This window comes from Staurois parvus, unplaced genomic scaffold, assembly GCF_062004578.1.
Source record: "Staurois parvus isolate SC_StPar_1 unplaced genomic scaffold, SC_StPar_1.0 ptg000439l, whole genome shotgun sequence".
NCBI classification, from domain to species: Eukaryota; Metazoa; Chordata; class Amphibia; order Anura; family Ranidae; genus Staurois; species Staurois parvus.
The window spans coordinates 416,468-436,692 of record NW_028318235.1 but is presented as its reverse complement, the minus strand read 5'-3'; the positions used below and the strand labels follow the sequence as shown (position 1 = coordinate 436,692).

General features: G+C 44.5%; 1 protein-coding gene across 5 annotated transcripts in view; it reads right to left on the bottom strand.

Annotated features, from left to right (window-relative positions):
• Positions 1 to 20,225, bottom strand: part of SEMA6B (semaphorin 6B) — a 1,127,599-nt gene that overhangs the window by 981,205 nt on the left and 126,169 nt on the right. For all 5 annotated transcript variants that reach the window (XM_089687856.1, XM_089687855.1, XM_089687854.1 and 2 more), the window contains one exon: positions 6,556 to 6,685. In XM_089687856.1, coding sequence (XP_089543982.1) covers positions 6,556 to 6,685 — 130 coding nt within the window. The remainder of the gene's footprint in view (positions 1 to 6,555; positions 6,686 to 20,225) is intronic.

Sequence of the window (20,225 nt, the reverse complement as noted above, 5' to 3'; positions counted from 1 at the left end):
GAAAGTAGGGAATTTGCTGGGGGCCTCTACCTTGTGGTCTGTTGTTGAAGCACTGAGGCATTCCTCTATTAATCCTAGGTGAAGCATATTGTGGTTTATGCTGGAATTTGTTGGGGCGGTTCCTAGGTGCTTATCTGCCTTGTTGGTTGTAGTTATTAAAATTGGATCCGTATTGATATCCAGGAGGATGAGTTTCTCTACGTGTCTTTTCATATTGTTCTGGGTGCCAGCGTAGACCCCTGGAACCAATATTCTCATCTGGGAGATATTGTAATGGATCAAATCTATTGTTTACAGGTATGTTAAAATTTTTATTCTTGTGTGGCCTGGCGGGGATCTATATTGATCATTAAACCCTGATGTTCTTTGTTGGAATCAATTTGGATAATTAGGTCTAAAATTCTGAGGGGCAGTAAAATTACTAGAGATGGGTGTAGGTGCATGCTGGTATTCATCCTTCGCCATTTGCCACCTGAAGTGGTCTTGATAATCTTTATGATCTCTGGTGTATTTTTTCCTCTTTCGTTCTCTGTTCCTTTTCTACCCCTTCCATATGTGCTTTGAGTTTATCTGATTCCAATTTATATTCGTCTTTACCTCTATAGGGAGTGAGTTTTTCCTGTACTGTATGGATTTCGGTATCAAGGTGTATCAATTTCTTTTTCTTCCTTAATACCAGAAATTTAAAAAAATCCAGGCCAGCACTATTAAAAAATTGATACCACTCTGCCATGCTACAAACATCCTCCGTTTCTGGGGATATATCCCACCGCAGAGACCTAGGGACCACATGTTCTTTAACCACTAGCCTACAGGGCACTTATACCCCCTTCCTGCCCAGGCCAATTTCCATCTTTCAGCGCTCTCACACTTTGAATGACAATTGCGCGGTCATGCAACACTGTACCCATATGAAATTTTTATCATTTTTTTGAGACAGATAAAGCTTTATTTTGGTGGTATTTAATCACCTCTGGGATTTTTATTTTTTCTTAAATAAACCAAAAACCACTGAAAATTTTGAAAAAATTTATTTTTTTCTTAGATTTTGTTATACAATTTTGTAAATAAGTGATTTTTCTCCTTCACTGATGTGCGCTAATGAGGCTGCAGTGATGGGCACTGATAGGCTGCACTGATGGACACTGATAGGTGGCACTGATGAGGAGGCACTGGTAGGTTGCACTGATGGGCATTGACAGGCATCACTGATGGGCACTGAAAGGCAGCACTGATACATGACACTGATATATGGCACTGATAATTAAGCGGCACTGATAGGCGGCACTGACTGGCACTGATAGGCGGCACTGACTTGCACTGATAGGCGGCACTGACTGGCACTGATGGATGACATTGAAAGGCAGCTCAGATGGGCACTGATATGTGGCATTGATGTGGCACTGATGGGCACTGGCACGTGGCACTGATGGGCACTGGCACGTGGCACTGATGATTGGACACAGCTGATCACATGCCGACATCTTCAGCTCTTTCCGTGATCCGCTGTGTCCAAGGGACACAGCGCACCAGCAATCGCAGCGCTGCGTGCTCCCTGAGCCACGCATGCGCAGTGAGACTGGTAGGACATCATATGACGTCCTGTCAGAACGAGAGAACCACCTTGCACCCGTCATTGTACTATAGGGCGGACGGAAGGTGGTTAATATACTTTGAGATATGAGATATCCCATAGTGTTCTGATTTCTGATGTTGTTAAATTTTATAGATGTATAAACAGACCTCTAAGGTCATCAATATCATTATCCAGAGAAAAAACATCCTCTGAGATAAGTTATCGAGGATCTAATGTCAAATATATATCCCATTATGGATATACATACGGTATAAAATGATAAATATAAGTAATATGCTAAATGAAATAGTATATATAAAGCAGCTTCAGCTAAAAAATGGTTAAGAGGGTCATAAAATGCATATAAGATCAGCGAGCGCTTAAACGTAGCCGCTGTTGCACATCAAGGTAACCAAAGAAAACCTCAAAAGACATATGAACATAAAAGTGCAGCGTTAAAAGTCAATAATAGTAAATCCAATAATATAAGGTGTTAGTATGCCAATCATTCAAGCTCAAGTAAGATAAAGATAAAATATTAAATAAGTGTCCATAAATGTGACATTTCGTGCGAAGGTGATAATCAATCTTATTCCAACTGCTGATTATTCCAGTATTCAGTATTATGTGCCATAAGGTGTGGTAAAAATACGCACTCACCAGATGCGTATTTTAAATACGCATGTAATATATATAGCCAAAGGTCCCCATTAAGGGTGGAATGGATGAGGTAAACCGGATACGGATTCTCCTTTTTCTGGATAGTGTGTAGCCCTGCGGATGTCTTCTGGATGTGTAAGGATGTATTTCTGCCTGAGATCCCCTTTAAAGGATGGATGGGTGCTTACAGCCTGAAGTGGAAAACCCCCTCCTCTGGATCCTGTGGAGTACTGCAGCTATCTTCCAGGATAAACTCTGCAAATCAATTTAGCTCAGCATGGAGCCAGACAAAGAGTTGCCCATAGTGCAGTATTGTAAATTAAAAATGTATTAGTAATCCACGTGGTAAAAATCAGTATAAGCATAAAAACGCAGTATGGTGCAGTAAGATGTGGAGAGGGACCAACCATCCACCAAGCAAGATGGCTGCCGAACCTTCATGAGGCTCCGGCGGCGTGACGTCATGGCGTATTGGCTCCTCCTTGACGCGTTTCGTGCCACGCACTTCTTCAGAAGGGATTGCCAATACCGCCATGAAGTCCGCCGTTTACTTATATATGGTAGATGGCAAATGCGCATTACGCGCATGTGCCATCTTGTCAGAGATCAAAAACATGCGCGAGTACAATACTGCACTATGGGAAACTCTTTGTCTGGCTCCATGCTGAGCTAAATTGATTTGCAGAGTTTATCCTGGAATATAGCTGTAGTACTCCACAGGATCCAGAGGAGGGAATTTTCCAACAAACTCGTGCAGACTCCATCTTCGCAACATCGCCAAAATATGCCCATTCCCAACCCCAGAAACTACTAAGCAGCTCATCCACTCCCTCATCATATCACGACTCGATTACTGCAACTCCCTCCTCACTGGCCTGCCTCACCACAGGCTATCCCCACTTCAGTCGATCCTGAATACGGTGGCCAGACTCATCCACCTTACCAACTGCTCCATTTCCGCCACCCCCCTCTGCCAATCCCTCCACTGGCTTCCGATTGCCCAACGAATCAAATTCAAACTGCTAACACTGACGTACAAAGCTGTCCATAATTCTGCCCCAAACTACATCACCGGCCTAATATCCAAATACCACCCAAAACGCACTCTCCGCTCTTCACAAGACCTCCTTCTCTCTAGTTCCCTGATCTCCTCCTCCCATGCCCGCCACCAGGACTTCTCCAGGGCTTCACCCATCCTCTGGAACTCCCTACCCCAATCCATCAGACTATCACCCACTCTCCTCTCCTTTAGGCGCACCCTAAAAACCCACCTCTTCAGGGAAGCCCACCCCACCCTCTGCTAACTGCCGATCTCCTCCACTCTTCCTGCCACTCCATCCCCCACAGCTTTTCCTCCCGTACCACTATCCCCTCCCTCCTAGATTGTAAGCTCCTCGAACCCCTCGTGTATCGCACTGTATTGTTATTGTACTGTCTCGTGTATTGTCTCCCATTGTAATGTACAGCGCTGAGCGAACTGTTGGCACTATATAAATAATACTGTATAATAATAATAATAAAAAATACATCCTTACACATCCAGAACCCATCCGCAGGGCTACACACTATCCAGAGGAAGGAGAATCCATATCCAGTTTACCTCATCCATTTCACCCTTAATAGGGACCTCTGGCTATATATATTACATGCATATTTAAAATATGCATCTGGTGAGTGCATATTTTTTACCACACCTTATGGCACATCACTGAATACTGGAATAATCAGCAATTTGAATAAGATTGATTAGCACCTTAGCACAAACTGTCACATTTATGGACACTTATTTAATATTTTATCTTTATCTTACTTGAGATTTAATGATTGGCATACTAGCACCTTATAATATTGGATTTACCATTATTGACTTTTAGCGCTGCGCTTTTATGTTCATATGTCTTTTGAGGTTTTCTTTGGTTACCTTGATGTGTAATAGCAGCTACTTTTAAGCACTCGCTGATCCTTTACGCATTTTGTTGTCACTCTGAGTGCTATGGGTGTCCTGCAGGCCTTAAACAGAGCCAATGTTTGCCTGAACAGACATAGTTTCCACCAATGCTATCCGTGAATGTATTCCCCATGGGGTACTCAGAGGAGGATGTGGAAATGGAGTAAATGGATCTATGAAAGAGTATGCATCAACTCATGTGTCGACCATCCTGTAGCAAAGTCCTCATGGCAAAAGGGTGGGGTGGGACAGCTAAGTATCATATACTACCATATACAGAGCTCTAGATGGAAGTGTCGGTACCTTTAATGGATAACCTGCATATCTCCATTTAATATATCAAAATCTTTATTTAATACTATTAGAAAACATTGAATAAAGAGCATGTAAGGTAAAATCAAAATGTACTTTAAAAGTAAATATTGTAATAACTCAAAATGTGTTTTTAGTAAAAATACACCATAATTTCCCCTTAACAGTAGCAAAAGCTTACCATATTGTATGGCAGCCTATCAGGTGAGTTGAATGATAAAGTATCCATGCTAGATACACGTTTATGGACAATAAATTTGCACTAGTTTGTGTAATTTGTCTTTATGTGGATCTTCAGACAATTTAGATAAAGTCAGAACATCAGTTGGATTTGTGTTGCAGCTTGCTAGATACCTACCTTTGGTGGATTTGGTCTTTTGGCTGGTCAACAGTTGGACAGAAAAGAGTTTTCCATCTGGGACACTCGGTCTGTCCTGCTTTGTTTCCCCTTCTGTTTGATATTGTAGGGTTTATTTACTAAAGCTGGAGAATGCAAAATCAGACTCACTTCTGCATAGAAACCAATCAGCTTCTAACCTCAGCTTGTTCAATTAAGCGTTGGCAATAAAACCTGGAAGCTGACTGGTTTCTATGCAGAAGTGAGCCTGATTTTTCACTTTCCAGCCTTAGTAAATAAACCCTACCATTACTCTATTACAGCCTGCTGATGCTCCTCATATCCTTTGTGGGTTCTACTGTCCACTTTTTCCTCTTGCTACATGGTTTACCACTTAATTTTCTCTATTTTGCAGCTGTTGTAACTTTTCCCTCTCCTGCAATTAAGTCTGGCTTTTCCCCGTACTCCAAACTATCATTTTCTGCTCTGATACATGTATACTTGCTCTGTTTATCCTCCTCTGATGAACTGTGCCCATGAGGGAACACGGTCTGATGCACATTTCCTTATCCTGGTCCATAATCCTTTAAAAGGGTCTGCAATATTGTTGCCTGTCATAATGTTCAGATTGTTGTTTGTAGGTTGTGCTTCTGTCTGATTTTGAATAGAATTCATAATTCCATTGTTCTGGACTCATATTGCTAACCATGTTTTATTATACCAGTTCTTGTCTTTCTCACTCTATATACTTGCTTGTTTGACCCAATTCCTAGATTCTCACTGTCTGTCCTGACTTTGCTTACATATGCATACCCATCTGCTTCTGATCTCTAGAATGTTGAATTTCACAGACCTACTTGCTTTTGTGTTCTAATCTTGCTTGTACTCCCCTTCCCTTGACCCTTGTTATATTTCCTCACTACATCTCTGCACCCCACAATGATTTTGATCTTGCGCTAGTAACTCAAGTGGCTACAATCCACAGCAACCTTCCTGTCTCACCCCTTTGGCCACATATTTGCCCAGCTGAATACATCCCTTCACTTTTCCTGTTCACAAATGTGACTATGGACAAAAACACAAGTTATAATTTATTACCAGCAATACAAAGGGCTGCATACTATTAATGCACAATTCCAACCTCATCACCAAAACCACTGGTGAAAACCAAGTACTTTGTGAGCCTGAAAATTAAGAAGAGTTTATTTTGAGCCTGGTCTTTGTGTCCACATACCTCTAGAACATGTATGGCCATTCCGTTCATGACACGTAGATCTCTCTATTAACATCTCATGTACTGGCTTGTTGGTAAATTCTCTCTCAATCAGTGTATCCAGTCAATATACTGCAGTACTGATCAGTATATTTTAATGGTGGGAGAGCCATGCTGATTCCTCCACTTTCAGAATACAGTGACACAGCAGTGAAGATGCCCACATCCACATTGAATCTGCCGATTGAAGGAAAAGCTGACCCATGTATGGCCAGCTTTAGGCTTTTCCTCCAATTTATCTTTTGATTCACATGGCCATGCTGCTAATGGCCATGCACTCTATCTACAGTCACATTAAACTTTGTGTGTAGTTGTCATTTATTTACTTAAAATGTCAAAGTATTCATATGATTTCCAATTATATTTCCACCTCTTTCGCTTTATCTCCTTCTCTCTTCATATTAATATAAATATCAGCAATGAAAAATGGTAAAAAGAATGAGACTCACATTCAGCCCCAACTCTGATGATCGGTTTTGCTTCCTCGGGAAAAACAGACATCCCAAGACCTCCCATTATCACAAGGAAAAACCACACGAGCCCAGAGTGTAGGTGCATGGTACACAGACCAATTAAATTCTACAAAACACAAGAAAGAATAAAAATACATACACATGCCATAAAATCTACTTTCAATATTATTTAGGAGAGTTGGGTTTGTCCTTTACACTGAAATGATGGGCAGATATATTTTAAAAAGGTTGAGATGGCTTTTGTCAATGAAAAAGCAATATAAAATTATCCCTTTAAAGCAATTAAAAGCAACATAAAATAGTCCTGAAGAGCAATAATCAAGGGATCTTACACACCTGGGATAAGGAATGAAAAATGACCTAGAAAATTGTCCAGATAACATTAGAAACATGCTCCTTTCATTACCTGAGACAAATATTTAAACTTTTGTTAACTGAGATAACACTATGTACAACAGAACATGAAATTAAAATGAATTTAATACCAAAATATTACAGGAGCAGGAATCTTAATATCCTATGGTCTGTCTCATTGCTCTTTAATTGTTGGAAAAGCAGCACTTCAGGTAAATACATTGAAATATATATATAGCACTCTATCGGTCAATAGATTTGTAGTCAGTAAGTTCACTCTCTTACTTTCTAGTTTCAGCTTTCTGAGAGAGAAAGAAAATACCCAGCACACTACCAAGTTACTTGTAACAAAAAAGATGTCCATACGTGGTGTTGATTTCCTTCTGACATTGATCTGCATTAGCATTCCCACAGCTGAGACACTGAAATCAGCAATACTCTACTCCATACTGACGCTTGAAAAGTGGGCAAAACATTGATCTGCTGATAATGCACTGATGATGCCTCTTGAAGGAGTCCCTATGGAGCAGGTACAGGGGCTGTGGACAGTGTAGATGGCTGTGCAAGCTTTCTGCACCCTTTTTGGAATTGTGACAAGCTTTCATTCTCTATTATACAGGGAACTGTAGCAGACCTTACATGTGGAAATCTTTCTTACCCATAAGGCTCCTTTCACATGGGCATCATCCATTCATCAGTTTTTTTCAAAGAGAAAATGGATTCAGCATACAGTTTATCATCAGTTTTCAGTTCAGTTTAATTTATCCATGATACATCCCTGCTGTCTGCCAGGATTTTTTTTCCCCCTAGGTGCGTTATTTTACATTTGGAACATTGACTTGACCATAGTTGGTCTATGATGTCACAAAGGGCTGGGTCACCCAGTGACATCACCGACCACATATGGACATGTCTATATATGGTAATTTACATCATCATGTGATCTTGTCTCTTTGTTTACTTCAGCAGAAAGGAAAGAGAAGATGTCATACAGTGCCAGCAAGCAACAGGAGCAGTCAAGTGGGGTTGCTCGTGTGGGTTGGAGTCCATCATTCATCGTGATTGGCATGGACTTGCATCACAGGGTGATGTGATTGACAAAGAATGTACTGAAAAAACAATAAATCCCTATAGAAAAAAACGAATAGGACCAAAAAGTTAAAATACACCTTTGTTAACACGCTCAAAACGATTAAAATGCAAAATTTAATACATAGGTGTTGTTATTTCTGTAAACTGCAGTTACACATTTTTCCAGTGGTTGGTAACTATATCCCCAGATGGTCATAAGGGGTATCATATGCAAAAGTCTCCAACGCATTTCACAGGACAAATCCCGCTTCCTCAGGGAGAACTGGCATAAATAAATCTAAATAAGCCAAATGAGCATCATCCAGGATCATACATGTAAAACAATAGACACAATCATATGCATTTATAAACAAAAGTACTACCTGTCATAGATGCTCAAATTACATACAGCTTAGCCCCAAAGCTGTGGAATCTTGGTCACTGCATATGTAGGGAATCAGGCCATACTCAACACTGAATTCACATATGTAGTATTCAAAAAGGGCATATGTTATGCCTGAGAGAAGGTGAATGAAAACAAAGGGGAAAAAATATGATACAGCTTTATTTTTGCTCAGCAGGATTGATGTTGATGTTTTGTTTTTGCAAGAGACCAGGTTGTGCAGTCTAGCTGATGTCCATCTGGCTAAGAGGGAGTGGAGGCGTGGTCCTTCCTTCTGGTCTCTTGCGGCTCAGCCTTACAGTGGAGTTGCGGTTCTTTTTACCGACATGGTAACGTGCCGGCGGGTCATTGAGGTGGAGATTGGAAGGTGTTTGATCCTGGATGTCCTTGTGAGGGGGCAGGAACTGCGCCTAATTAACATTTATGGACCGCAGTCCAAATGGGACAGGAAATGCCTCTTTACAAGGATCAAGCCTTTTCCTTTTTACATCCCGGCAGGTTGTCTTTGGAGGTGACTTCAACACCGTGACTAGGCCCAAGGACAGGAAAGGCTACAATGACAGGCTTGGATATGACAGCGTTTTCTTAAATGCGTGAGTCAGGGAAGCAGGTCTGGTGGATGCCTTGGTTAAGAGCAACCCGGACAGCACTGGTTTCACGTATAGGAGAGGCAGTTGTCAGAGTAGAATAGATAGGTTTTTTTTGAAGACTCTGCCTTCTCGGTACCTGAATGTCGATCGGTGGAGGTTTCTGATCACCTTTTACTTACAGTGACTTTAAATGTTTCAGATACGCCACTGAGAGGGAAGGGCATCTGGAGAATGAATTCGGCTCTGCTGGAGGAAGTAAAACGATCATTTGAGGAATTTTTTCAGGCTCAGGAAACCGTTCTGGATTTCTGCAACAGTAAGTCGGAGTGGTGGGAGCTCACCAAGGTGTGGATAGGCAGGTTTTTCTGGGCCCTAGGAAAAAGAAAACAGCTTGATAGGTACATTGCCTACCAACGGCTGTGGAGGAAGCTCGACCGCCTTGTTTCTAGCGGTGGGGATTCTGGGGCAATCTCTGAGGTCAAGCTACTTCTCATGAAACACCAGTATGACCGGCGTGCCTCTTTGGTTCTGGAGAGGGATTATGGGAAGTACCACTCGCCTGACCCTTTCCAGAATTGTAAGCAGAGCGCAGCAATTAAGACGGTCTCTGGCTTGAGGGATAGTACGGGGTCCCTGACAAGATCCAGGTCGGGGATTCTGGAGGTCTCTAGGTCCTTTTATGAGGATTTACTGAGCGAGAAGCACCTCGACCGGACAAGGATGCTGAGCTTTTCGGACTCTACACCAGGTCTGGAGGGTAATGTCCTGCCTGCAAGTTTGACAGGGGAAATTACAGCAGAAGAGGTGACCAAAGCCATCGATAGTTTGGCCATTAATAAGACTCCTGGGCCAGACGGTCTGACAGCTGAATTTTTTAAAGCCTTTAAGTCCAGCTTGGCACCCCCACCTTGCGGAAGTTTACAATTGCTGTCTGGATGAGGGGTTGCTCCCTCCTTCCATGAGGCAGTCTGCTGTAATTCTCTTGTCAAAGGGTAAAGATCCTTCGGCTATTGAGAACTGCTGCCCCATTAGCCTTCTCAATGTCGATAGAAAGATTCTGGCTAAGATCTTGTTCTGGCGCTTGTCGTCAGTGGCGGGCGGCTTACTTTCTCGCCAGCAGCATTGCTAGGTCCAGGGCAGAAGTACCTTTACAGCGGTGTTAGCTGTCCGGGAGGCTCTAGAGCGATGTAAGGCTGAAGGCTGGGGAAAGTTCCTGCTGGCGGTGGATCAGGCAAAGGCCTTTGATCGAGTTGATCACAAGTACCTTTGGCATCTCCTGGACCGGTACGGCCTAGAGGGGAGGTTTATTGGCTGGCTTAAAACGTTGTATAGTGAGGCTGAGAGCTTCATGTTGGTGAATGGGTGGATTGGGCGGCCTTTTGGGGTTGGGTCCGGGGTGCGCCAGGGGTGCCCGCTGAGCCCTTTGCTCTACGCCTTCGCCATTGACCCCTTCATTAGGAGGTTAGATGGTGGGGTGTTGGGTGGGGTGTCGGTGGGTATTACTGGGGACCCCCCCCTGAAGGTCGTGGCCTACGCCGATGACGTTTCTGTTTTCATTTCTGGGACCGAAGAGGCACAGGAGGTGGTCGCAGTGATGGATCAGTATTCCGAGGCGTCGGGCTCCAAGGTCAACCAGGACAAATGTGAAGTTTTCTGGATGGGTAGGGATGGTGAGAGCTTTGCTTCAGCAGAAAATAAAAGTTTTAGGCATCAATTTCGGCCCTGCTGAGTACAGCAAGTTAAATTGGGAGGCTAGGCTGTCTGATTCTGAGGGTAAAGTGAGATGTTGGAAGGGGTGGCAGCACTCCTTGAGGGAAAGGGTTGACACGATCAAGACTTTCCTGATCCCCATTTTTCTGTATGTCAGCTTCGTCTGCCTCTTGCCAGAATTGCTCTATACGAGGGTCTACAGCTGTTTCTTCCACATGTTATAGGGGAATCGGCTGAACCTTGTCAAGCGGGATGTGACCTACTCATCCAGGCGGGAGGGTGGCCTAGGTATGGTCAATCCAATTGTTTTTTTCTCTCTGATGTTTATTAAACATAGTTTTGGTAATATGCTGGCAGAGATACCGCCTGCGTGGGTGGAACTTTTTCGGATTTGGTTTAGACCCTTTCTGGACCGTTGGGAGAGTGAGAAAAGCCTGCGGGTCAAGCATGATGAGCCCCCGGCTTATGTAGCTCCGAGCCTGAAGTTACTCAGGTGGTGGCATGTGACGGCGGGGGAGGTCAGATCCCTCCCTAGGAGGCTCGTGGGTGAGAGGATTGTGGAAACCGTCTTTCATGCCCCGCTGCCCTGAAGGATTGCTGGGCCATATTATGAGGGAAGGCTTACGGTTGATTAATCTGGAACGATTCCCTTGAAATTTAGGGACCAGGCCTGGCTCGCTTTCCATGGCAGGCTCTACATGAGAGGGAACTTGAAGTACCGTCCTCTGGATGACCGTAGTTGTCCGAGGTCGGAGCGTCAGGGGGAAGTGGAAACTATGGACCACTTCTTACTTCAGTGCCCTTTCAATGTAGAGGTGTACAAAGAGGTGGGTGGAGCTCTGGGTGTCCCTTTCCTACACCGCATGTCTTATGCGGAGTGGGTGTATGGAGCATTTGAAAGCCGCATGGGTTTTGATTTGGACACTGTTTCTAGTTAGTTTAGTAGTCCGTTATTACACCTGGAATGCACGATGTCAGGTTTCCATTCGGCAGAAAGTCCTTTCGGTCCAGGTGGTGGTGAGTGGCATCCTTGGTGAGGTTGGGAAAATTCGGGGTCTTGAGAAAGACAGGGGGCGGCAAAAGGCCTGGATGGAGGCGTGGAGGAATATCAGGCCCGTAGCTGCAGCCTGTTGATCTCGGGTGGTGGTCCCTGTCCCTGTTTCCTCCTTTTCACCTCCCTAGATTTTGGTAGGCTTGGCTTTTTTATGAAAGGCTGCATTCACTGAAGATTTGAGTTTCTTAGTCTTTTCTTGGGTGTAGATAAGGTTATAAGTTTCTTGTGTTATGCCTAGCAGTCCAGAGTGGGTAGGACTCTAGGCTAAATGGTTGGTCTTAGTGTTAGTATAAATAATATGTATTGGTTAGGCCATAAAGGCCTTTTTTTCATGCAAGTACAGTTAAGTGTGTGGAATGTAGTTAAAAATTGAAGTATCTAATCATGTCGTTTGGCCGTAAAGGCCGATGCTTTCTCTTTACAGAGATGATGGGCCATAAAGGCCACTAATAGAAACACAGTATAGTGTGTAGTGTTGGCTAAGGGGGTCATAAAGGCCTCCTTTGCCTATATTATGCTTTTTTCTTGGCAGGTAAGCCATAATGTTTTCTTTGCAGGTTGTGGATATTTTATTAGTGCAAGCCCTAGTGGCTAAAATGCCTTTTGCCTATAAATCTTGCTGTTCTTTGTGATGAAGTATCCCGTGTATAATTGGACTGGAAAGTTTTGAGTTATTTATTGTATGTTTTTTACTTTTGTATAAAATAATTTTACTTGCTGGTTTCAAGTTCACCTAATAAAAATATCTCCATTCCTGACAGTACCCCCCTTCCTCAAGGAGCGTCCTCAGGATGCTCCAAACAGTCCTTAGTGGGCAAAATGTTCCACCGCTAGGGTCAGGTAACAGGCTGGGCAGCGGACGGAGGCACATCAGGCTGGGCAGCAGACAGAGGCACATCAGGCTGGGCAGCAGACAGAGGCACATCAGGCTGGGCAGCAGACAGAGGCACATCAGGCTGGGCAGCAGACAGAGGCACATCAGGCTGGGCAGAAGACAGAGGCACATCAGGCTGGGCAGAAGACAGAGGCACATCAGATTGGGCAGCAGGCAGAGGCACAGCAGGCTGGGCAGCGGACAGAGGCCATCAGGCAAGGCAGCGGGCCATCAGGCGGAGCAGCGGGCACCGGGCCATCAGGCGGGGCAGCGGGCACCGGGCCATCAGGCGGGGCAGCGGGCACCGGGCCATCAGGCGGGGCAGCGGGCCATCAGGCGGGGCAGCGGGCACCGAGGCATCAGGCACGACAGCGGGCACCAAGCCATCAAGCTCGACAGCGGGCACTGAGTCATCTGGCACGACGGCGGGCACCGAGTCATCTGGCACGACGGCGGGCACCGAGTCACCAAGCTCGACAGCGGCAACCGAGTCATCTGGCAGGACAGCGGGCACCGAGTCACCAAGCTCGACAGCGGGCACCGAGTCATCTGGCACGACAGCGGGCACCGAGTCATCTGGCACGACAGCGGGCACCGAGTCATCTGGCACGACAGCGGGCACCGAGTCATCTGGCAGGACAGCGGGCACCGAGTCACCAAGCTCGACAGCGGGCACCGAGTCATCTGGCACGACAGCGGGCACCGAGTCATCTGGCACGACAGCGGGCACCGAGTCATCTGGCAGGACAGCGGGCACCGAGTCATCTGGCAGGACAGCGGGCACCGAGTCATCTGGCAGGACAGCGGGCACCGGGTCATCTGGCAGAACAGCGGGCACCGAGTCATCTGGCAGGACCGCGGGCACCGAGTCATCTGGCAGGACCGCGGGCACCGAGTCACCAAGCTCGACAGCGGGCACCAAGCCATCTGGCACGACAGCGGGCACCAAGCCATCTGGCACGACAGCGGGCACCGAGTCATCTGGCAGAACCGTGGGCACCGAGTCATCAGGCAGAACCGCGGGCACCGAGTCACCAAGCTGGACAGGGGGCACCGAGTCATCTGGCATGACAGCGGGCACCGAGTCATCTGGCAGAATCGCGGGCACCGAGTCATCTGGCAGAACTGTGGGCACCGGGTCACCAAGCTCAACAGCGGGCACCGAGCCATCTGGCAAGACAGCGGGCACCGAGTCATCTAGCAAGACAGCGGGCACCGAGTCATCTGGCACGACAGCGGGCACCGAGTCATCTGGAAGAACAGCGGGCACTGAGTCAGCTGGCAGAACAGCGGGCACCGGGTCACCAAGCTCGACAGCGGGCACCGAGCCATCTGGCGCGACAGCGGGCACCGAGCCATCTGGCGCGACAGCGGGCACCGAGCCATCTGGCGCGACAGCGGGCACCGAGCCATCTGGCGCGACAGCGGGCACCGAGTCATCTAGCAGAACCGCGGGCACCGAGTCATCTAGCAGAACCGCGGGCACGAGTCATCTGGCGGAACAGCGGGAACCGAGTCATCTGGCAGAACAGCGGGCACCGGGTCACCAAGCTCGACAGCGGGCACCGAGTCATCTAGCGCGACAGCGGGCACCGAGTCATCTGGCAGAACAGCGGGCACGAGTCATCTGGCAGAACCGCAGGCACCGAGTCACCAAGCTCGACAGCGGGCACCGAGTCATCTGGCACGACAGCGGGCACCGAGTCATCTGGCACGACAGCGGGCACCGAGTCATCTGGCAGGACAGCGGGCACCGAGTCATCTGGCAGGACAGCGGGCACCGGTCATCTGGCAGAACAGCGGGCACCGAGTCATCTGGCAGGACCGCGGGCACCGAGTCATCTGGCAGGACCGCGGGCACCGAGTCACCAAGCTCGACAGCGGGCACCAAGCCATCTGGCACGACAGCGGGCACCGAGTCATCTGGCAGAACCGTGGGCACCGAGTCATCAGGCAGAACCGCGGGCACCGAGTCACCAAGCTGGACAGGGGGCACCGAGTCATCTGGCATAACAGCGGGCACCGAGTCATCTGGCAGAATCGCGGGCACCGAGTCATCTGGCAGAACTGCGGGCACCGGGTCACCAAGCTCAACAGCGGGCACCGAGCCATCTGGCAAGACAGCGGGCACCGAGTCATCTAGCAAGACAGCGGGCACCGAGTCATCTAGCAAGACAGCGGGCACCGAGTCATCTGGCACGACAGCGGGCACCGAGTCATCTGGAAGAACAGCGGGCACTGAGTCAGCTGGCAGAACAGCGGGCACCGGGTCACCAAGCTCGACAGTGGGCACCTAGCCATCTGGTACGACAGCGGGCACCGAGCCATCTGGCGCGACAGCGGGCACCGAGCCATCTGGCGCGACAGCGGGCACCGAGCCATCTAGCAGAACCGTGGGCACCGAGTCATCTAGCAGAACCGCGGGCACGAGTCATCTGGCGGAACAGCGGGCACCGAGTCATCTGGCAGAACAGCGGGCACCGGGTCGCCAAGCTCGACAGCGGGCACCGAGTCATCTAGCACGACAGCGGGCACCGAGTCATCTGGCAGAACAGCGGGCACGAGTCATCTGGCAGAACAGCGGGCACGAGTCATCTGGCAGAACCGCAGGCACCGAGTCACCAAGCTCGACAGCGGGCACCGAGTCATCTGGCACGACAGCGGGCACTGTCATGGAAATTTTTGTATTACAGGTTGAACTTTAAATGTGTCATATATTAGTGTTATTCATATGTCTCTCGTGTGGTTTAATTAAAGCTCTGAAGGCTGCAATTAGGCCATGCGCATTTACAGTACTCAGCTCGGTAATGGATGAGATGGCAGATCTGCGCTTATAGACCGGCATGTATATCACCACGGCATTCAATGCGAATGCCGCGGGCCTGTATTCACATATCAGCAGCATAGTACCACATGGACTTCGTAAGGCCAGGCGCCGGGCAGTGCGAACTCCGCGTGTAGGCTCATGTATATCTTACAAGCCACTATCGACCTGAACTGTATCTGGATGGATGTGTTTTAATAAAGATCGTATCGGGCCCATTCAGATACAGACTGGCACTGTTTAATCTAAGGGATGCTTGTACAGAGAATGTACATACTACTAGGAGCTGATAGCATGTAAGGGATGGGAAGTTCGCTCTCCACAGAGAGCCCACCATGGGGGAGGGGAGGACTGGTGTAACTGGTTTCCAGTATAGATAAGAGGGAATGCTACACTCCAAACAGGATGTACATTCTGTGTATAGACACTCCCTATACATTTAAATATTATAATAGTGTAGCGCTAAATAACTTAATCAAAACAATCTGTATGAAAGTGATAAATTAAATGTATTGACCTTGTGAGAAATCTCACAGTGCCTATAAGTGCTCATCACACGTGTCACTTATCTCATAAATAATATTAAACAACATATATCATAATAGTGCTATGTTAGAATCATTAAACATAATTTTGTGTTAGTGCCACTTCAAATAAACATATAACGTGTGATCGTGCCAAATCACTATAAATTAATATATCGTCCAATGTCCAAAAAACAATATAAAGCAATATAATCCAAGTGATGCTTAAATGCACATGCAGTGTGTTATCATAGTGCCACTCTTGAAAACACACTCTTCCACTTTGGCTGCAATGCCTCCTCACCTCCTTTCAGCGACCCCTAGGGGCCCACAAGCCTCTAGGATCACCTTGGATCCTCAACACTCCTGGATGGTACCTCTCAGGCTATCCTCCTATTTGGCCTCCTCCACACCTTTACGCCTTATGGAGTCCTCTATAGCGATCCTCTGTGAATTCTCACTCTCATAGTAGTGAGTTCAAAAAAAGAGATCTTCCAAAGTGTAGTAATTTTCAAATCCAGCAAATATTTTTATTTATAGGGCAAATAAGAAGCAACTCACATTTGTGTACAGCGTTTTTTCTTCTCCCCTGCATGGGTAAACTGCACTCATGTGTTACTCTTGGAAAATGGCGTCCCGTACCGGAAGTGCGTCACTCCGGACTCCGGAAACTGCGTCTCTGCGTGCCTACGCGTTACGTCACGTACCTCGTGACTTCATCGGGGTATCGCTATAGAGACGCGGATCTAATTTATACATATTAGGAGGTATATATACCTCCCCTTCATTTGCATGTGCATGGCCGCCGCCATTTTCTTAAAGCCTACTCCCAGGGATTTCTATTATGATAACAACCTAGTGTTCAAATCGTTATAATCTAATTATATACGATTGTTATATTTCCACATCCTTCAACATTAGGCTATCATTCTTAACTATGCTGACATATATTAATACTTGATAAAATCCTTTATTAATTTCATTAAATAAATATATATAAAAACATTAAAAACTATTTTATTAATTAAAAAATGTGTGAATGTTAAAAATGATGCTCATAATTCTATTTTAATTTAATTTATACACACCATTATTTATAAAACTTTATTCATTAATACCTGTTCACCCAGGCTACAGATTTGACCAAGTATATTAAGATACCCAAATAATGTACACGTATGCGTATACATATATACACATATGTACAAATAAGACATGCCACGGTAATAATCAAATATATATATATATATGTATAAAAAAACACATATACACATATATATATATAAATATATATAAAAAAATATATTTTTTTTTATAAAAATAAAATTAAACTATAAAAATATCTAAAATCCTTTATGCTTGCAGTTTACCCATACATCACATTATTAAAACATATCTTAAATTAATCCACAACATATATCAGTCAGCTTAAAAAATATATATACATTCACAGATGATAAACTACTATTAAAAATCACTAATAAAACAATTGAGGTCAAATTCAACATTTAGACCTCTTGGGACCAAGGTTCTCATATTATATATCCAACGTGACTCAGCTTGACTTAACGATTTAACCTTATTACTACCTCTCCAATGCTTTTTGTGTCTTTCTATACCCCAAAATTTCATTTTACTAGGGTCCTTGTTATGATGCATGGAGAAATGTCTTGACACATTATGTTTCGGATACCCTTTTAAGATATTTCTCACATGTTCCCCTAGTCTCTTCCATAGTGGTCTCTTTGTTCTACCTATATATTGGAATCCACATTCGCATTCCAGACAGTACACCACTCCTATGGTTTTACACGTAATAAAGTCTTCAATAGTATATTCCTGTCCAGTAGTATTAGCCCTGAAGCTCTTTCGTTTAATGTTTTTTGTGGCTTTACAGGCAAGGCAATTTTTGCATGGGAAAAAACCTATGTCATTCAAAAATGTCAGTTTATTCGTGTATGGAGGATCTAGCACACTTTTTACCACCCTAGATTTAACCGTAGGTGCTTTACGATACACAAACCTTGGATAATCTGATAAAACTGTAGTTAGCATAGGGTCCAATTTCAAAATATTCCAATGTCTTTTGAAAATAGATTCTATTTTTTTGTAGTGGATATTGTAATCCAATACTATGGGTAACTCGTCATTCTTAATACCTTCTTTATTTTTATCCTTCAACAGTACCCCTCTTTCCATATTTCCAACTTCTCTTATTTTCTGAGTGATCATGTCTCTTGAATATCCTTTCTCTACGAATCTGGACCCCAATTTACTTGCCTGTTTCAGATAATCTTCATGTCTAGTACAATTCCTCCTCACTCTCACAAACTGACCTTTCGGTATATTGTATAGCCAAGGAGGATAATGGCAACTTCCCATTGGTATGTAACCATTCCGGTCCACATTTTTAAAAAACGTTTTTGTTATAAATGTGCCATTCCCAAGTGTTATATTTAAATCTAGAAATTTAGTTTCCTCCTTGCTGTGTTCCCATGTAAACTTTATATTTTTATCATTATTATTCAATTTATTCAAAAAGTTCACCAATGCTGTTTCTTCTCCTTCCCATATTATTATGACGTCATCAATAAACCTCTTGTATACTTTTAATTCTTCCGGATAATTAGTATATATCTCCATTTCCTCCCAACATGCCATAAAGATATTCGCCACACTTGGTGCATACCGAGCGCCCATAGCTACGCCTCTTATTTGTTTGTAATAGGTACCACTATGCCAAAAATAGTTATGACTTAAGGAAAAGTCCAAGCATTCCAGCAGATATTTCCTTTGGGTCCATGTTAAATTACTATATTTTCTAAGTCCCCAGTCCACTGATTTCATTGCGTCATCATGTCCTATTATTGTGTACAATGACGCCACATCCGCACTAGCTGCATACAGTCTTTTTGTTCCTTTATACTCTTCTAAAATCTGTATCAGATGTTTAGTATCTCTCAGATAGGCCTTTGTACTTTTGACCACTGGTTGCAAAAATTCATCAATATATTCCCCCATCCTAGCTAGTACCGATTCTATACCATTCACAATTGGTCTGCCAGGTGGATTCTTATCATTTTTATGTATTTTTGGGACTGTGTAAATTACTGGTAACCCTACACAAATCAGGGACTAAATATTTGGATTCTTTCTTATTTAGAATCTTTTTTTCCATACCTTTCTTTACCAGTTTTTCTAATTCCTTTTTATACAATAATGTAGGATCCTTCCTTAACACTTGGTATGTAGATTCATCATTTAGCTGAGTGGAGAGCTCTTTCAAATAATAGTCTTTTGATAATATCACAATCCCACCCCCTTTATCCGCTGGCCTTATTACTATATCTTCTTGTTTGGATAACCTCTTGATCCCTATTTCCAAGCCTATATTTTTCTTGACTATGGGAACCTTCAATTTCTCTAAATCATGATTAACTAATTTCTTAAAAACCTCTATTTGACTGTTATTATTATTCTGTGGATTAAAAAGTGATCTATTTTTAAGATTAGTATGGGTAAAACTACTATTCGGGGCACTACTAACACAATTCTTCGCCCCTGGTAATCCTATAAAATATTTTTTTATATTTAATCTTCTGAAAAACTTTTGAGTATCTATATAAACTTTAAATTTATTAATGGATGCAGGGGGGGCATATTTCAGACCTCTATCTAATACCATAAGCTCCTCTTTGGATAATGAGGAGCCACTAATGTTAAACACCCCATCTCCTATTGTTCTCTTTTTCTTTTGTTTTTTAAATCCGGCTCTGCATCCCCTCCTTTTCTTGGGCTCTTTTTCTTTTCTCTTTGTGGGCTCCTTTCCCCTGGGTATCTCTCTAAAAAATCCCCTTGTCTATACTCCTGCCTCAATGGCTCAAACCTATTGTAGGTGGGTATGGGGCTTCTATATTCATATCTTGGGGGATCCCACCTATCATATGGGTCTGGGCCTTCAAACCTGGGTTCATATGATCTTGGAATATATGGTCTTGGCTGAAAATTATTATAATTAGGCCCCGGTGGGAAGTACGGCCTATTATTTTGATAATAGGGTCTATTATTATATGGTGGACCTTTTTTATTGTTGTTATTGGGTCCCCTATACCCACCATTTCCGTTTTTTGGTTTGTATCCATTTTTTGGTGTCCTATAATTCTGAGTATTATATCGCACTTGAATAGATTCTTGATTCTTATATACTGGTGCAGGACCGCCTTTATTTTCCTCTCTTTCTTT